The sequence below is a fragment of the Morchella importuna genome (genome assembly GCF_003444635.1).
Source record: "Morchella importuna strain M04M26 chromosome Unknown Morimp01GS020, whole genome shotgun sequence".
NCBI classification, from domain to species: domain Eukaryota; kingdom Fungi; phylum Ascomycota; class Pezizomycetes; order Pezizales; family Morchellaceae; genus Morchella; species Morchella importuna.
Genome location: NW_025763417.1, coordinates 38981 through 57768, shown reverse-complemented (window position 1 = coordinate 57768; position 18788 = coordinate 38981). Strand labels below are relative to the sequence as shown.

The 18788-nt window shown below is 49.9% G+C and overlaps 3 protein-coding genes across 3 annotated transcripts; 1 reads left to right on the top strand and 2 right to left on the bottom strand.

Annotated features, from left to right (window-relative positions):
* Positions 1–1123: 1123 nt before the first annotated feature.
* Positions 1124–1984, bottom strand: LAJ45_06627 (uncharacterized protein; the record flags this gene model as incomplete). The annotated part of the gene is made up of 2 exons (XM_046116189.1): positions 1124–1723; positions 1967–1984. The coding sequence occupies 2 exons, from the start codon at positions 1982–1984 to the stop codon at positions 1124–1126; spliced, it is 618 nt and encodes a 205-aa protein (XP_045970392.1).
* A 1472-nt stretch (positions 1985–3456) lies between these two features.
* LAJ45_06626 (uncharacterized protein) lies at positions 3457–3819 on the top strand (the record flags this gene model as incomplete). Its single annotated transcript, XM_046116188.1, has 1 exon — positions 3457–3819. The coding sequence occupies one exon, from the start codon at positions 3457–3459 to the stop codon at positions 3817–3819; it is 363 nt and encodes a 120-aa protein (XP_045970391.1).
* A 1159-nt stretch (positions 3820–4978) lies between these two features.
* LAJ45_06625 (uncharacterized protein) lies at positions 4979–6128 on the bottom strand (the record flags this gene model as incomplete). Its single annotated transcript, XM_046116187.1, has 2 exons — positions 4979–5202; positions 5258–6128. The coding sequence occupies 2 exons, from the start codon at positions 6126–6128 to the stop codon at positions 4979–4981; spliced, it is 1095 nt and encodes a 364-aa protein (XP_045970390.1).
* Positions 6129–18788: the final 12660 nt, after the last annotated feature.

The window sequence follows — 18788 nt, the reverse complement described above, 5'->3', positions numbered from 1 at the left end:
AACCCAGACAGATATCAAGAATTTGCAATGATAGAACTAAACCTTATTACTAGTACTATAGTTCTATCATTCCTCCTTTTTTTCCTATCATTTTTCGCTGTAAAGTTATCAGCCATTGATATTTCGTCGCGATCCGCTACCTTTAAGAGTGGACGCACCATACCTGTCAATGATTCGTTATTATGGGTTTCCGAATACGATAGTCATCAGTAGTAGTGACCGCCAAGCGACCGCGAGGTGATGGAGGTCTGGTAGCGTAAAGCCAGGGACAGAGGGTAATTAGGAGTAAATAAAATAGATTTGAGGGTAAATAAAAGAATTTGAGAGTAAAAAGGTTCGTTAGAGATCAACTAGGGTTGGGTATTGGATCACGAGCGGACACAGTTGGACCACTAGCAGACAGCGTTAGGGTCGTCAATGACAGGTAGCGGCGTGATCTTTTCGCGCCATACCGCCACCACCAACTACACTATATTCAGATCATTATCTAACATAGGATCGAGCTCGATGATATATTGCAGACTTTTTCTTATTGTGCCAACCGTGATATATAGTACGTCGTGGAAACGAGTGATGTCCCATGGTGCGGAAAGTGTCCCAGGCCAGAGGATAGATGCAGCTTTGAAATTAAAGGTGAAAAGGGGTGATAACATTATCGATACAGACAGGGTACGAATATCGTATTATCCCTACTATTATTGCCCAAAGATTGTCATATCGTACTCTACTCACCATACTACTAGATAATTCATCGATACACATCGCCATATCCGATTACATACATGTATGTATATATCATTGAGAACCTATCAAAAAGGGGGGGCTCTCCTTCCTTTTGCCGCCGCTTCTTGCAAGCGGTGGTCGGGCTAGCTTTCTACAGTGCATAGTCTCGTTCACGCGGCCATGGGGATCTCACTCCGCACGTACGGCTTTAATGAGGCACAACTACATGAAGTTTCAAGTTGGATATATATATATCCTCTATTCCCTACGTTACTACTAGTAACTACAGATAGAACACCACCCTTCCCCCCCCCAAATACCAGAACCCTACCGCACGTCCCCCCCACACCATGACTGCTGTTGCCACTTCAACCCCCGCTCCGCCTTTCGTATATATACTTCACCTTTGAGGTCGCTGGCGCAAGCTCTGCGGCGGCGGTGGCGACGGCGATCGCGACGGCCCCGTAATCCCCGCTACCCCTTTTCTCACCCTAGGGACCCTGCCGATGGGCTCGCCCGGCGGCGCTTTACTCCCCGCTCCCCCTCTCGTGGTCTTCACCCTTGGCTGCCTGGCCAAGTCCCTCGGCCTCCGCGCGCTCTTTGAGCCGGCGCGCCGCGAGGCACTGCGTTGGCTCCCATTAGGGCCGCTGCCGTTGCTGCGCGTTCTGCCTCTGCTGCCGTTGCTGGCCCTGCTGGGCGTTCTGCGGGGGCTGGCCCTGTTGGCTGTTCTGCCTCTGCTGCCATTGCTGGCCTTGCTGCGCGTGCTGCCGCGAGAGCCTGGGCGGGAAGGGCTGCGTGACCGTGCGGGGGCGGGTGCAGGGCCGGGGGTGCGGCGGAGGAGGAGAGTGCCGGGGATGACGGCGGGGGCGGCGTACGAGGCGGCGTAGGCGTCTCGGGGGGTTATGCTGACGCTATCCTGTGTCGGGGGGGCGCGGGCGGTGACGGTGGATGTGGCGGTCAAGGCTAGGAGGAGGAGGAGGGAGGAGGAGGAGCTGCATGGCTGTGTAGACGAATGTGGGGGCACTCGGACCGGCCTGAGTGCGTGTAGATGAAAGAATGTGTGTATGTGTGGTGTTTTAGTGACGCTGGATGACGGGGAGGGAAGAAGTGCTTTTATATATACGTATCAGTCGGGCCGGGCTCATGATCTTGAGTACATATATATATACATGGCGGGGTTCTGGCTATATACCGGGGCCGGATGAATGGACATTCCAGGAGGAATTATATGTAGGATACTCACCGGTGGCATCAAACTCATGTAACTCTGGCACCGGACACCACGAGGATTCAATGCAACCCATCATCATTAAGGCATGGGGAAGATTAAAACTAGCTAGCGACTGACGGTTTTTAATTCGAGAGGTCCTCTCTATCGGAGGTCTATGTGGCCGGGGGTCGCCTTTCTTTTATTATCCCGTGTGTCCGAAAAATGCGGCAAGATTAGAATTCTGAATGCTGAAGGGGGTAGATACGTGCTGCAAGCTCACCTTAATGTATTGTCTAGAGAGTACTTGTACCACACACCCCCCCCTCCCCCCTCCCCGCCGCACCGTTAAAACGCTTCTGCTCCACGCCCCCAACACACCAACACATCTTCTATTTTTGTCGCACCCCCCCAGCCCCGCCGGGTGCGACGCGGGGCTTAGCGGCACCCCGAGTGATAGCTCATGCCCCCTATAACTGGTAGTGCACATGACGCCAAGGAGCGAGTGAGCATTTGTGATTTGCGGAATGAGGAAAGACGGAGGTGGGGGTGAGGGTGGGGGCAGGGGCGGTGGGGAGAAGGTGGCACGGTGATGGGGGGACTGCGGTAGAATGAAACTCGAGCCTTTCTACCACCTCCGTGTAGTCTCACCTATAAGACCCATTTCCAGCTCCGACACCAACCTTAATCATGGGAAATCACTCGGGCGGCACCATAGATCAGCTACAGTGTCATGATACGACCACATCCATACAGACCACGACACTGCACAATGGCACACAAACTGTCTACTAACCCCTACTCCAGCAGTGTTGTCTACGACCACCACCATGCGCAACCTCCACCTTAATCACAGATCATCACTCGCCACGCCTCACCTTGATCATGGATTATCACCTGGTTCATAGACTATCACTCGCCCCATCTATCCAACACACACCCGACGAAAGACCAACCAGAGCGCCCCCCGCGTTACAGCACGCCTCCCACATGTCCGTTCACGACCCTCTCCATATGTAGGCTCACATATACGACACATTTCTAACTCCAACACCCCCCACCCCCCACCCCCAAACGACATACCCGCCCACTACTACCTCAGACACCACTGAGCGCAAAGCCCATTATAGACACCCCCGAGGTGCATTATGCGTCTCTCGGTCTTAGCGCCCTACCTGCGCCGGCTTCGCAACTCACGACTCCCCCCTCCCCCCTCCCATGAGCGACACCCCCACCGCCTACTACCTTAGGCGAGGTTGCCCGACATCTCAGGCAGACCGGCCTCCTTTCGCTGCGCAACCTCCACCTCTACTAGTCCTACCTCTCACTCCGACTTGTGAGCGACCTCCGACAGCCACTCTTACAGTGTCGTCCCTAGACCTGCACCGGCATCAGCCTGCGCAAAGTAATCATGGATTATCACTCGCCTACCCACGACTCCCCCAACCACACGGCCACAGTGGGCGGTGTCTTACGACAAATTTCGGAATACGGTCTTTCTGCTACCTTAATATACAGACACCAACATGCAACACATTTCAACCTCGACACCCACCCTAATTGTTAATCATAAGGTGTCACTCGGTACGACTACCCAGTCGACCACGCGACACCGCTCATTAGGGTCAGCGACACTACCTGTCAGCAGCCGAAAGCGCAATGCACCTTACAGACGCCCACAGGTGCATTGTGCGTTTCTCAATCGCAACGTCCCTTTGGTTGCGCAACTACACTCACGAACCCACCCGTCCCAGGTTGCGCGGCCTCGACGTCCTCAGGCCCGCCTGCTCGGCTACATCAGAAAACGACATACGCCAGGCAGGTTCCGTGACACCCAGGCACAGCGTCCTGGTGATTTTGGAGTTGTGGCGGTCAACATGGTACCCTAATAGCTTGGCCTGAACCAACTTTGACATTGATCTTTAAGTTTGTCTCTCTCCCTGGCTTGATGTATGCTTGACTGTCCGAACTAGGCATTGCCTCGCAGGAATCTGATTACTGCTGATAGGTCCCCTTACATCCTCGTTCATGCTGACTAGGGGCGTACCACCTCGCAACCGCGAGTTGTGAACGTTGGATTATGAGTATTAAATAAATATGAATATTAAAAAGCATTTGATGGAGGAAACCCGTTCCAATCACCCCCCCCCCTCCACCACCTCCCTCCACCTCCCCAGGCCCTTCCGACTCGATACCTCCCCCTCCCGCTCCACCACCCTCCGCCTGGTGGGGTACGACTTTACATTTCTGGGCCCATCACTACACTCCCGAATTGGATGAATTAAGCGCCTCACACCAGAAAAATTGTACCGTAGGGAACGTGCACATTATCAAACATTGGTTCTATACTGAGAGTAAAAGCTAAGTCCACTAAACAATAGAAAAACAAGTGCGAAAAAACGAAGTAAATCGATCTGGTATATACGTAGAGATTTCATAATAGCACGAGCGCCGCCGGCGACGAGACAATTCCTTCACTCGTTCCAAGTCCTCATATCTAACAAGTGATAGGTTCTAAAAGTGGGGCCAGTAGTCCTCCCATGGCGTGCTGTCAAAGGAGCCCCAGGGAAGGCTTCGAAGACTCAGGAAAGACTCAACCATTAGATATAACCGCCCAAAGACAACGCCCAGAGAAGCGATAATTACGGGGGGCCACACCAAGACTGGCCCAAACATGTTCCCGAGGTCATTGTGACATAGTTTAACTTTCGATAAACAAATGAGGATGAACGGTAGGAACAGGGTAAGTAGACAGAAACCAGCGTCATTGTCGGTTTTTATGTACGCTGTAAGGAGCAAGGCGTAAGCAGGGACAACAGCAATCAGTACTGAGGATATTCGCCAAAGTAGGCATTCCACGGGAGATGGAAAATGGGTATTCCAAGCAGCTGCATGACAACCGCCGTATAACAGTAGGATGAAGATAGCAGGAAAAGTCTTTGAAGGCTGTATGTAGTCTGAGTCCAGGATAGATATGGTGTCGGTAACAGAGACGTGTGGTAACAATCAGATATGAGGCAGCCAAGGTCGCCTGCCGGCCCCGAGAAATCACGCAGCTTTCATGTAAAGGTTGAAATATTCTGAGTCCATCATAACTTGAAACCTATTAGATTCGCGTTCTCCTGGTGCGTAGCCAATACGGATAGCACCGAAATCGAGCGCGTGCATGTACGGGACTACCAAGCACGTAGGATCGTTCGTAGTGGGGGCTGCTTGTCCAAGACCAGCAAACAGTACCCTGTTTGTCGTAGGTAAAGGTTGGACAGAAGGACCTGGGCCTCGTCACGTTAGCTCAGGCGGCGAACGTCTGCGGGTATGACATACAACCTTTTAGTGCTCCCTGCGTTCCGATTTCAAAACTCAGCTGAGTGGTGTCATGAAAAGCCTGTTGATTCGCAATCTCAACGGATACCTGCTCAGAGTCACTAATAGGTAGCGGAAGTGGCTCGCCCACCTCCTGCGGCTTATTGAACCAAAAGACGTACATCCCGACGGCACAGAAAACATGCATCGAGACATGAATCTCTAGAAGGGTAACGGGTAGGCCGCTGGCCTTCCGAACCATACACTGCACAAGCATCCACATCGCCTGAACACAGACTAGAATCTTCCCCAGAATTTCCGCTTTCCCCTTATCCTGAACATTAGGAAAATGCACAAAATCCTTCTTTCCAACCCAATTCGGCTCCGTCTTGGCCAGGTCAAGGTACGCTTCCTTGCTGAGAATATTTTTGAAGCCTTTCGGCGTTGTATACGCCGGTGCAAGTGAGACCCCGCCCATTGTCACAAAAAACGCACCCTCCATTCGAAGAGTATCTCCGTCGCTGCCGGGATCTACACCATAGAGCTCGCACCATTCCCGGTGAAACTTTCGGGCCTCTCGCCACTCATAGAACGCGACTGTGAGTACAACCTCTGGAGCCAACATCCCGACGATGACAAACAAAAGCCTATGTTTCGCCTTCGCCCAGGTCGAAGCATTCGGTTTGACGTTTGGATGGATGGCTGTCCAAACACATAGAGCAAGAGTCAATACCGAGCCCAGGACTATGCTAAAGGTTCCCCGCCCTTTCGGCTCCGCTTTCCAGCCGGGGTCGGCGATGGGGGTAGTGGTGGTGGTGGTGGAGCGTGGAGTAGGCGTAGCAATGGAATATACAATATGCCAAGCGAACGAGGCGAAGAAGGTTGCGGTGGGCATCTGTCCTAGTATTGATCGTATTGATGGTATTGATGATATTGATGAGAGTAGAGGTCTAGTTGCAATAGGTATGACACGCGTCTGTTGCCGGTGATATCTTGAACCCGGGCACGCACTGGCTGGCGGAATGGTGTAATCCCCTTAATTAATTAGTACGACTTTCGGTTAGTTAGGGTTGTTACAATTACTTCACAGCCTGAAGGACAACCTCAACCTGCCTGGGAAATACCATACCTTGAGAGGGTGTTCGAGATCAATGGAATGTCTATAGCCGACAAGGGAGCTTGTCCCTTGGTAGACGAGGAAGGGAATCCAGTGATGGTATATGAACCAAATACTACTTGTTTGTACCTTTAGTGGCCAGCTTTTGAAGTGTAAAAGAACCAGGTCACACTCGGTAGGTGGTGAACTCGCTTGGTGGTGGGGAACCGGAGTAACTGCTCCGGGCCAACACTGGCCATGGATCATTGCTTTTTACTCGCCAATTGCCTCTTTTAGAAGTTAAGATTTTGACTGACTAGGCCCTATGCGTGATTAGGGGCTCCGAGCGAACAAATGTGCCCAATCACTCACAATTGATCCCACCATTACGTTCGCCAGGTGGTGAACTGGCTGGGCAGGGAACAACAGTACTTCCTTTGAGTGAGATGACATGTAAACACGGAAACGCGGAAAGAGACTAAGAGGGCCTTCGAAAATCGTCCCCGAATGCTCCTGTTCTTCTTGGAGTCAGCCAGAACCTACCAGGTGCATCTTCATTTACTACTGACTTCGAGACTGTGGGAACATGAAAGAACTTAGAGCCCGGGTCGACTATCCCCGTCAAGGTTGTGCAAGGAGCTCAGGACCGTGCTCCATATCGACTCCTTACATGCAGGTATCAATGAGGCTCGTTGTAAAGGCTACTAAAAAGCGAAGCAAGATATTGGTCAGAATGTTTAGCGCGCATTAGTGACACATACTTCGATCAACTAATCGGGGATACTCGCAATTTCGTAGTTTTTTTGAACGCGACTGGGTCTGAATACCACCAAAATCAGGGTTTTATGGAGGATTTGGCTGGTATGCAGACCCAGTCGTGTTTAAAAACCCTATGAATTTGTGAGTAGTTTAGTGTATATGAGAACCTGCATCGCAAACCTTATGCAGGTATATACCTACTCTCCATCCTCTTCGGCTAGTTCCTCGCCAGGATTCTAGGAACGACCAGCCAGCTCCCGCCACCTCTCCCTCTATCTCAACGCTAGCTCAGGCGAGGTCCTAACTGCCATCCTACACCGGAGGGTAGCCCAGGGGTCCGCAAACACACCCCCACAATCCCCCGCAACACAACACTCACAACCACACCAACTCGACAGTACCCACTCGCCTCTAAACAAGCTCCGAAAGCTCCCTTTGATGGGCCACTGCGTAGACGCCGCATAGGGGGGACACTCAATCATCGTAAAGACCTCACTGCTGGCTTGCCCCCCCGCCCCCCTCCAACTTGTGCGTTTTCGCTTCTTCTCTGCTCTCAGCTCTCACAGGTTCAACCCCCACCTGTTTTCTTTACTTTTCCGTTTTAGGGGGGGTCTGTTTCTATGAATTAATAGGAGATAGGTTTTTAATGCCATAGGCTTAGACTGCACGAAGAGAGGCTTTGCCGGAACGGCTCGATCCCAGCCGGGACCATGGCTCGATTCAGGGTGTGTCAACTTGAGTGGCAATAAACCTCTTAAGTGCCTCAACTCGAGACACCGAGCTCCTTTCGAACTAAATTTCTACAAATGGGAGTCCAAGGTGACACACCTACCCCAATGTGAATTGAATCGTAGCTGACGTTTAGCCCAAGCAATTTATAATTCCGAAAACCACTCTGCATACATTAGCTCCTTGGTCTGCATAGCCTCACAATTACTCTGAGAGGGAAACGTTAGGCATTAGGATTGGTTATCTCTAGGGATATCCTTGTGTCTTGCAGCGGAAAATATTATATCAGTCACATAACCTGTAACGGCAATATTATATTTTGGCTAAGGCGATGGATTGGATCATGAAGATAAGGTATTGCGCGGTTGAACTAGGATTTGTAATTGGGTTTCTATTATGTTCTTTCAGTTTCCATTACGTGGGGTATTAGTCATCAACGGACTAGGAGTTGAATATATAAGTGGGCGTTGTCTCGTGCCTTTTCATGTTTTCCTTCCTTTCCTTTCCTCTTAACGCAACCTCCTGTATTTACGCTCGCAACACCAAAACTTTCGATCAAACAATACTTTTGGCTTGCATTCTCGATAAAACTTTTACTCGAACACGATCCTGTATGTCAATAGACCGCGTAATCTATTGGTATCTTATCGCACATCTGTTCGTACGCGAAGTTATTCACACTCTGGTTCCTGAGTTGTGAACTCTCCACCCCTCAACCCTCGCTTAAGCCTCGCGACCATAGCGAAAAACAACAAAACTGGCCTCACCAAACCCACCCAACCCCTCAAACTCCGCGGGCAGGAAGAGAACTCTATCAGAAGTCTTTCCCAACCCAGCTCGATCCGGAACATCAGTGATGTCCCAGCAAGCCTCCCTGAACTCTTGGTTCGCAGGAGCCCCCCCACCAGGAACTCCAGCCCCCCCACGCTTCCTGACACTCAATCCACCCAACAGACACAGTCCACCACGATCGAACAAACTCAACTCAGCGGTGAACCCTTTTCTATCTTCGCTGAACACACCCAATACAATGAACCCTACGCACCAAAATACGACTACATCCACCCTCGCATTGTCCCCCAAGAAACCCATGCCAGGATGGACCTCAATTACATCTAATGGGTAATCAGAAATGCCCTCGCCGTGGCGCTTGAATCCCTCAACTAGACAACCGAACAAACTATTAAGAATTTGAAAGCCACCATCGAAGTCCTATCCCTCCAAACGAATCCCTCAAGCACACCGTCGACACCCTAGCCAAACAAAAGTTCGAAATGACAAAAAATCAAGACAGAACATCTGAAAAACTCCACCGCCTACAACAACAACTCACCCATCTCTCCAGGCCCAGCGACAAAATAGTCAATGAAGGAAAAACTGCTGCCATCGCCACCGTCACCGCCTCCACCATCGCCTCCACCACCGCACCCGCCAATAACCCGAACCATGCCCAAAAAGCAAAAGGAAAAGGCAAAGAAGCACCAACCCCACCAGCACCAAAATCTTATGTATTCATTGCAGCAGGAAACGCCAACCCCGAATACACCATATTTACGAACAAGAGGAAACCCAAACCCAAAGCGGATCCCCTATTCAAACCAGAAATTACCAAAATCAACAGAGAGATCGTCATCGAAACGAACAAGGAATCAGCGGTCACCCCCTCCGATATCAGGACAAAAATCAACTCTAAAATCGAAAACCCGGACTGGCGGCTCATCGCCGCCAGGAAAACCTCAAAAAACAACATCGTATTGGAAACCAAATTCGCCACACCCGCCTCGAAAGTCTTCGAATATAAACAAGAAATCGAATCAGCCCTGAAAGAACTCAAGGTCCCCTTTGTTGACGTCAGGGTCAACTCCAAATGGTCAAATTCATCATACATGGAATCCTCACAACAATCGGAGACGGTCATGAAGCAGGACAGGTCATGGCCTCAGAAGTCAGAAGCAACTATGGAACCACATTCGAAATGACACAAATCCCCAAATGGTTTAGCAGAGCCGAGGCCAGAGTAGGGAAAACACACTTGTCAATGATCATCGCACTCCCAGGACAATACACAAAGGATAACCTCGGACTAAGATACCTTACCTTATTCGACCGGCAATGCAAAATCGACAACTACCTCCCAGCCAGCCCAGAAACCCAATGCTCTAAATGTTTGGAATACGGCCACCGACATGAAAGATGCTCCTATCAAACTGGGAGATGCGGACACTGCGCAGAGGACCAATAAACAAAGGAACACCCATGCTCTGAATACTCAGGAGGCACCAGATGCATCCATACACCCATCCGATGCTACCATTGCAAGGCCCCCCATAAAGCAACAGATGCGAACTGCCCAGAACGTACCAAAGTCCGCATCATAAACAAACTCGGACCAGACACAAACCCGAGTCCACTACCAACACCCATTGTCATCCCGGCCCAGGACCCCCCACAAGAAGATGCAGCCATGGATAACACCCAATGAGTTACATCAAAAGAACCATGGCTATCGTACAGCAACTGAACTGCGCGAAAAACGAGCTTACAACAAAGTCAGTAGTGGAGGAAGCAGAACAGGACTACAACATACTCTTTCTTTTGTTAAAAGAACCATGGAATAATAAAGACGGCCACCCACCGGAATCCCCCCTCTTCTATCTATTTACAGCCAGCAACAAGGGCACCAAAGCCACCACATATATCAGAAAGCACGCCAACCTAAAACCGAAACACCATTACACACATAACAACTTCATCGTCTCCGTCACGGTGGAAATCCAGAACCAAAAAACACAAATCCTCAACATATACTCACCAGGGCGAAGCGGACCCTCTGCAGAAATCTCCCATCAGATAACCACCATCCAAAACTGCCTCGTCATGGGAGACTTCAATAGCCACCACTGACCATGGGAAAACCATAGTACAACTACGGATAGAAAAACACCCCACATACACAGAAGACTATGGCACCGAACGAACTGGGAAAAACTGGAAGAAAACATCTCAGGCCTCCAGTTTCCCCCTGAGGCGTGGGAATGCCAGAACCATACAAAGCAATCAGTCGACTTCATACTCGAACACATAGATAATCTAATAGATGAAGTCACCCCATGGAGCCAAGAACACATCAAATCCAAGAAATGGTGGACCCCGGAGCTGAAAAGACTTAAAACAACCCTCAACACAATGGAAAGGAAAGCCAGAAACACCCAAAAAAACGAGGACAGAGAAGCATTCAGGAAAACGAGCAGGAAATGGACATCACTGATCCGCAAAGCCAAAGCAGTGCAAAGGGAGAAAGAACTCACGGAGTGCAAAGGAAGCGCCATCTGGAAATTGGTCAACGCAGGAAGAGGAAGAGACGTTACGATCCCAACCATACAAGGTGAAGAAACGTTTGCGGGGAAGTGCCAAGCTCTAAGAGCCCAACTCTTCCCCACAAATTGGACGTCCCACAACAACCCCCCACTCCAAATCAGACCCCCATCTTTTGACCTCAGTGACACTTTCCAGGAAGTAAAACCAGAAGAAATCATATCCGCAATCAAATCATGCCCAACACACTCGGCTACCGGCCCTGACGGCATCCCATACCCATTTATCCAGGCCACGATCAAAGCAAACACCCAACTATTTAAAGACATGTTCTCAGCCATGCTCCGCCATGGAGTACAACCAGACGGATGGAAAGCGGCAAGATGTGTACCAATCCCAAAACCAGGAAAATCCGACTATTCATCGGCCAAAGCCTACCGACCAATCTCCCTATTGCAGTACTTCAGCAAAGTATTGGAAAAAATAGTGGCAACAAGATTATGCACAGCCGGATCCATCCTGGAGACACTTACCAAAGACCAATTTGGAGGCAGACCAACAATCTCAGCGATCGATGCCCTACTCCGCACCCTCACACCCATCCAACAAAACCTCCTAATCAAATGAACCACAGGATTCACCCCAGACAGACCGGCCCTCCTCACAAATGACATACAAGGAGCCTTCAACTGCGTCGACCATCTCCTACTTGCAGAAATTATGACCCAACAAAAATTCTCAATTTACTTAACCAACTGGTGTAAGGAATTCAACACCAACCGGACACTCCAATTCCAGTTCAATCACGAACTAGAAACCCCACAGCCATACAACTTGGGACTACCTCAAGGATCACCCCTATCCCCAGTGCTATTCATGATATACGCAGGAGTCATAACAGACCCCAGCAACTCTAACAAAGAACTCAACACCACCTACATCGACGACGACGCACTCGTCCAAATTGCAAAAATGCCCCTCTTCGCCACCAAAAGGCTAAACGAAAGAATGACCGAAAGGGTGAAAAAAGCAACACCCCTCAACATCAGATATGAACCACAAAAGTCCGACCTTATCTTCTTCAAACCTACAACATCAAACACCCCCACACCGAGACACCCAGTCACAATCGCAAATGAGGAAATCTACCCCAAAGACAGACTTAAATACGTCGGAATTTGGCTAGACTCAAACCTCTCCTTCCGACCACACATCGAAGAAATCATTGCCAAAGGCCTCCGTGTACTAGGGCAAATCAGGAACATAGCATACCTCCCTGGAACAACAGTTAAATCCATACACCATCTTGTCGTCCAAGGCCTTCTCCCTACAATCCTATGGGGATCGGAGGCATGTTGGACAGGAGCAGACCATGCTCTCAGATCACTACACCCACTCTACAACAAAGCAGCCAGGGTTATAACTGGCCTGCCCCGTTGGACAAAAACCGAGAAGCTACTAAAAGAGGCAGCACTCCCCCCAATGGAACACCTCCTCACCCATAAAACACGAAAATACGGTACACGGATTCTTTGCTATCCGGCGGACCATCCCCTCAACGAAGAACTCATTCAACTCCTCACCAGCAAAACCAAGAACACCAAAGGCACAGGACTCCACCGAGTCGCAACACTCATGCTTCCCTTCCAGGAACCAGGAAACCGCAGAAAAAGATGGATACAAAACGACCTCATCACGAAATGCATGCTGGAGGAATGGAACTCCACCCCGATCACCAACTATTACGAACCAGGAACCCTCAAAATCAACCCCAAACGAGCAAAACTCCCAGTCTCCAAAGCGAAACTGATACACCGCATACGGTGTCAGGTAACCAGACTGGACAGACATGCAGTATATACAGACCCCGAGACATGCCAGTGCGGCTCAGAACAATCCTCCAAAAACACCATAATGGAATGCCCCCGATGGACACAGATCCGAAGGCCACTGATGGATAACATCCCAGGACCACCCACCTGGGAAAACTGACTCTTTACGAACCTCAACGTAGACCTCATACTACAATTCGCAGCTAAAACAAACCTACTTGACTGGTACGAGATGGACGAGGAGGACCCGGAGGACTAAGGCGTTTCTTCTTTTTCTGTACTCGTTTTTTCCGTATCTCCTTGCTTGATTTCTCTTTCTTCGTTCTTCTTTTTCTTTTCTTTTCGTTTCCTTTTTTTTATTTGTCGGCGGAGCTCAATGACGTGCGATAAGTCTTGTACATCGAAGCAATATAAATTTTCTATCTATCTATCTATCCTGTATTTACGCTCGCAACACCAAAACTTTCGATCAAACAATACTTTTGGCTTGCATTCTCGATAAAATCTTTACTCGAACACGATCCTGTATATCAATAGACCGCGTAATATATTGGTATCTTATCGCATATCTGTTCATACGCGAAGTTATTCACGCTCTGGTTGCTGAGTTGTGAACCCTCACCTCCTCAAACCTCGCTTAACCACAGCAAAAGCAATAACCAACCTGGCCTTACCAAACCCACCCAACCCTCCAAACATCACGGGTAGAAAGAGGACACTATCAGAAGTCTTCCCCAACCCAACCCGATCTGGAACATCAGTAATGTCCCAACAAGCTTCCCTGAGTTCCTGGTTCGCAGGAGCCCCCCCACCAGGAACCCCGGTACCACCTTGCTTCCCCGACACCCAATCGACTCAACAAACACAGTCCACTACGGTAAAACAGACTCAACTCGGTAACGAACCTTTCTCCATCTTCGCCGAACACACCCAATACAACGCGCCATACACACCAAAATACCACTACATCCACCCCAGCATTGTTCCCCAAGAAACCAATGCCAGAATGGACCTAAACTACGTCTCCTGAGTAATCAGGAATGCCCTCACTGTAGCACTCGAACCCCTCAATCAAACAACCGAACTAACCAACAGGGATTTAAAAGCTACTAACGAAATCCTATCCACCCAAAACGAATCCCTCAAGCACACCGTCGATACCCTGGCCAAACAAATACTTGAAATGACAATGAACCAGGACAGAACAGCCGAGAAGCTTCACCGCCTCCAACAACAACTCACCCACCTCTCTGTCACCAGGCCCAGCACTCAAGCATTCACTGAAGGAAAAGCTGCCGCAAGCGCCGCCGTCACTGCCGCCACCACCACCCCCACTACACCCACCGCCAACAACCCCAACCCCAACCACGGCCAACAAACTAAAGGAAAAGGCAAAGAAACTCCGACCCTACCAGCACCGAAATCTTATGTATCCATCGCAGCAGGAAACACCAACCCCGAATTCACGACGGTCATGAATAAGAGGAAGACGAAACCCAAAGCGGACCCCCTGTTCAAACCAGAAATTACCAAACTCAACCGGGAAATCGTAACCAAAACAAACAAGGAACTGTCAGTCACCCCATCGGACATCAGAGCTAAGATAAACACAAAAATCCAAGACCCCGACTTTCAACTAATCGCCGCCTGGAAAACAACCAAGAACAACATCATCCTGGAATCAAAGTTTGTAACCCCGGCAACGAAGGTCCTCGAATACAAAAAAGAAATCGAAACCGCCCTGAACGAACTAAAAGTACCCTTCGTCGACATCCGGGTTAACCCTAGATGGTCGAAATTCATCCTCCACGGCATTCCCACCTCCATAGGAGAAGCCTTTGATGCAGGACAACCACTAGCCTCGGAAATTCGACACAACTATGGTAACACCTTCGAACTGACACAAATCCCGAGATGGCTATCGAAACCAGAAACCAGAATCGGAAAGTCCCACTCCTCCATGATCATCGCCCTCACCGGACAATTCACCAAAGAGAACCTCAGACTCCGATACCTCACTCTCAAGGGGCGGCGGTGAAGGTTATTCCGCAGGTTAAGGAAGGCGACAGTAATGGCTGTCGGATTAGTCAAACAAGGTGCAGCGGTCTCTGATAAGAGAGAGAAGTATAGCGTTGTATTATTGTATACAAAGAAGATAGATAGATAGATAGTTTTATATTGCTTTGAAGTCCAGGACTTATCGCATGCCGAAGCCTCCGCCATCAAGACATAAGAAACAACAAAAGGAAGAACAGGAAAGATAAGGAGATGCAACGCGAAGAGACATAAGAAGGTACAGAAAAGGAAAGAAAGAAACAAATAAACCGGTCATCATTCCTCTGAGTCCTCCTCGTTCATTTCGTACCAGTCGAGTAGGTTGGTTTTTGCTGTGAATTGTAAAACCAGGTCTACGTTGAGGTTGGTGAATAGCCAGTTTTCCCATGTGGGCGGTCCTGGGATCTTGTCCATGAGTGGCCTTCGTGTTACAGGAACTACGGAGCACTGTCCTAGAGGTTTAGGACAGTGAGGAATACGAGTGACGGGTTGTGATGCGAGGACGGTAGGGTAACGAAAGAACAAGCATAGAAAAGTATCGGGTAGTGTGGGGGCACGCAGTGTTACCACACTAGTATTATACTATTATGACGGCACGCTTACTATTGGGTGTCTCACCCGAAATAGAATAGGAAGCGGGGCTTACGGCTGTAGGCTGTTCTACTTAGGGAAGTAGGTCTAGGATAATAGTATGGTACAGTCCGATGACTGGCAATTGCAAGGTTCATGGTTACGTGTCGGAATTAGAATGGAGGACGGAACTATGCGGGGGCGCTTTTCTATCTGGGTTATCTTCAGGAGTCTTACCTTATTCTATTATCGTTGTATCAGTTAGTATTAGAAAGCGGGCCTTGGCATAGGTCCCAACATGTATAAATAGGGCAGGATTCTCCGAAGACTTGAGGGTATCATCAACCACTAAGTCAAAGGAATCCGGTTTACAATATCATCAGTTAAAACGCTACAGAATTATCGCTTAGCACTGGCCATTTCCCCAAACACTATATTGTACCTTATCCCTAACTTTTACCCTTTATCTATTGTATAAACTACCAAAGTCTCGATAAGACAACTACTCGCTTAAACCAATACTCTGAGTATTTTGCTTAGTGGCGGATAGTCACCGTGCTCTCAGTAGAAGAATAAGCGCTTAGTCTATTAGAAAGACCAAGGTACTATATGCACCCCCGAGTGGCAACAGCAGCCATCAATAACTACCTTTGCGCTACATCCTTCATCGTACAAAGAGGAAGCGCCGAACACCTATACTGCGGATACCTCCACTATACAGGTTTCTTCGCAGAAGCAGGAACCACCGCTACCTTCGAGGAACACGACCCCGAAATCCTCAACTACCCAGAACTCTTCCCAATCAAGATCACTCTCTCGCAGCGGTCTTTCGGACTTGCCCACCCAGCCCCCTGTTTCATTGCTCAACCTTGGTGCAGAAGACAACCACAGCTCAAACTCGAGCAGCTTAGCAATGTCAAGGGCTCATCAGCAACGGTCGGAGGAAGACTACAACCTGGAGAGCTCAATTGCCTTGAGAGATCGAGGTATATTGGAAACCCAGGCGAAGAGGCGCCACAGGAAAGAGAGAGATGTGCCGATAGGCTCCCTCTTCGCATCGACAAGGCAGGAAGAATCATATGGGCAGGCGAGGAGGCGACAGGTAGACCACAGGGAGTTCTCCCCCTACGTCACCCCCATCAGAGGGAGATCCTCTACTCAGAGGCCCTCGGTACCTCGGGTAATGGACGACGACGAGGATACCAATATGGACATAGAGGAGCGACGAGTGGAGAATCCTTTTGGCGATCTTATCGGGCAAGAAGTCCAGCGACAAGGGGCTCCAGTAGTGCAGCAACTCAGCCGCGGGATCAAGGAACTCAGCATGCACGTGCGAGATATTCCCATACTCAGGGAACTCACCCGTCAGCAGCAGGAGTACACCAACAAGATCGTCGAGGACCTCCACGCCAAATTCGCTGGGGACAGAGCCGAACGAGACAATCAGCTCAACCAGGTCATGGCTCAGCTACGAGCAGAATCCACCGCCGCTACCAGCAATCTCGGTCAAGTCCTTGGGCAGATCGTCGAAGCAACTAGGGCACATCAGGAGAGGCAGGAGCGGCAGGATCAGCACATAAACGCGCTGACCAACTTTGTCCAGCAACTCCCAAAAGATGGCCCAGTCCAGCTACCCGCGGAAGTCACGGCTGCCCTGGAAAGAATGGAGCGGGACAGACAGGCCGCGATGGAAGACCAGTTCGCAGGTACGAAGAAAAACCTGGAGGAGATAATCGAGCAAATGCGGGTAGCAGCTAATAGAACGGCCGCAGCCCCCGAAGGCTCAGGAGGCGGAGGCGTAATACCCCCCCAACCTCCACAGAACCCCCTAGCAATTCCGGAGAAAGACCGGAAAGATCAGGAAGCCAACCCCCCGTGCCCCATCGCTCTGAGGCAAGGGGAAGCCAGCAAAGTGAGCAGGGAAGCAGGGGAGGCAACGGCAATAATGGCAACGGCGGAAACCGTGCAAGACCTCGAGACCCACTCCCCTCCGACTCATCCAGCTCCTCCGATTCAGAGGACGATCGTCGAGCACGTGAACGAAGGCAGAGAAGACGGGAGGAGCAAAGGCGCCGTAACAGGCAGCAAGAGGTAGACCTCGTGCACCCCCCTCGCGCCACCCTAGGAGATACGCCAAAACAGGCAAAGATCTCCTTCTCCGGAAAAACCGACGAAGACGTACGACACTGGATCGACCAAATGGAAGTCTTAATTGAACTTCAGAGGAAAGTCCGGTGGGACAACCAGACCAAGATCCTGTGGGCATCCTTGGAACTTACCGGAAGTGCGGCAAAATTCTGGCGAAACTTCGTGGAACGACTATCGGTGGACCCCAGCATCGGGACATGGGAGAATTTCAAAAACGAACTACGGATTCAATATGGCAATCGGACTAGTCAAGAACAAGCCAAGCAGAAGATGGATAAGCTCCGTCAAACTGGCATGATCGATGACTACATCAACGAGATGCAGAATCTGGAATGGGACGCGAAGGTCGGACCTATCGTAATGAAATCCATGATCCTAACAGGAATAAACTCCTCGCTGGAACAACGCCTCTCGAATGCGATCGAGGAACCAGAAGATTTCGCGGATTGGCTAGCATGGGTAAGAAAGGTTGGACGCAAGGATCACGAGGTGAAGGCACGAAAAGAAATCTTACGTGGCAAGGATGTCGTGAAACCTCGGGAGGAAAAATCGGAACGGCGAAAATCGCGCAACCCCGCACCTCGGAAAACTTTCTCCGCTCCAGCACACAACTCCAAGCCCTCGGATGACTTAGGTGTCACCAAGGACGAAAAGGAGAAGTGGCAAAAGGAAGGAAAATGTTTTCGCTGTGGGAGAGATAACCATTTTGCGAGAGATTGTGTGGCGACGAGTAAGGTCAGGTTTACTGACCTGAAGAGAAAACGAAATCCTTCCGGAGGAAAGGACCACGGAAGGGAGGGTGAAAAGAAGCGGAAATTGGGCCCCCAGAATGAGGCATTTAGGGCAAGGATTACAACTTTGGAGGATCAAAATTGATTGGGTATTTCTAGTTCTCATTATCTCATGTTACGTCAGGGTTTCTTTCTATGTCGGGTCACGGAAACAAGGTTTTATGTATTACGGTTATTCTTATCGGTTGGCTACGGGATTTTTCTATATTTGTTTTGTTACACGCGCGGAAATTCAATTCTCTTTACACACACTCTGAGGA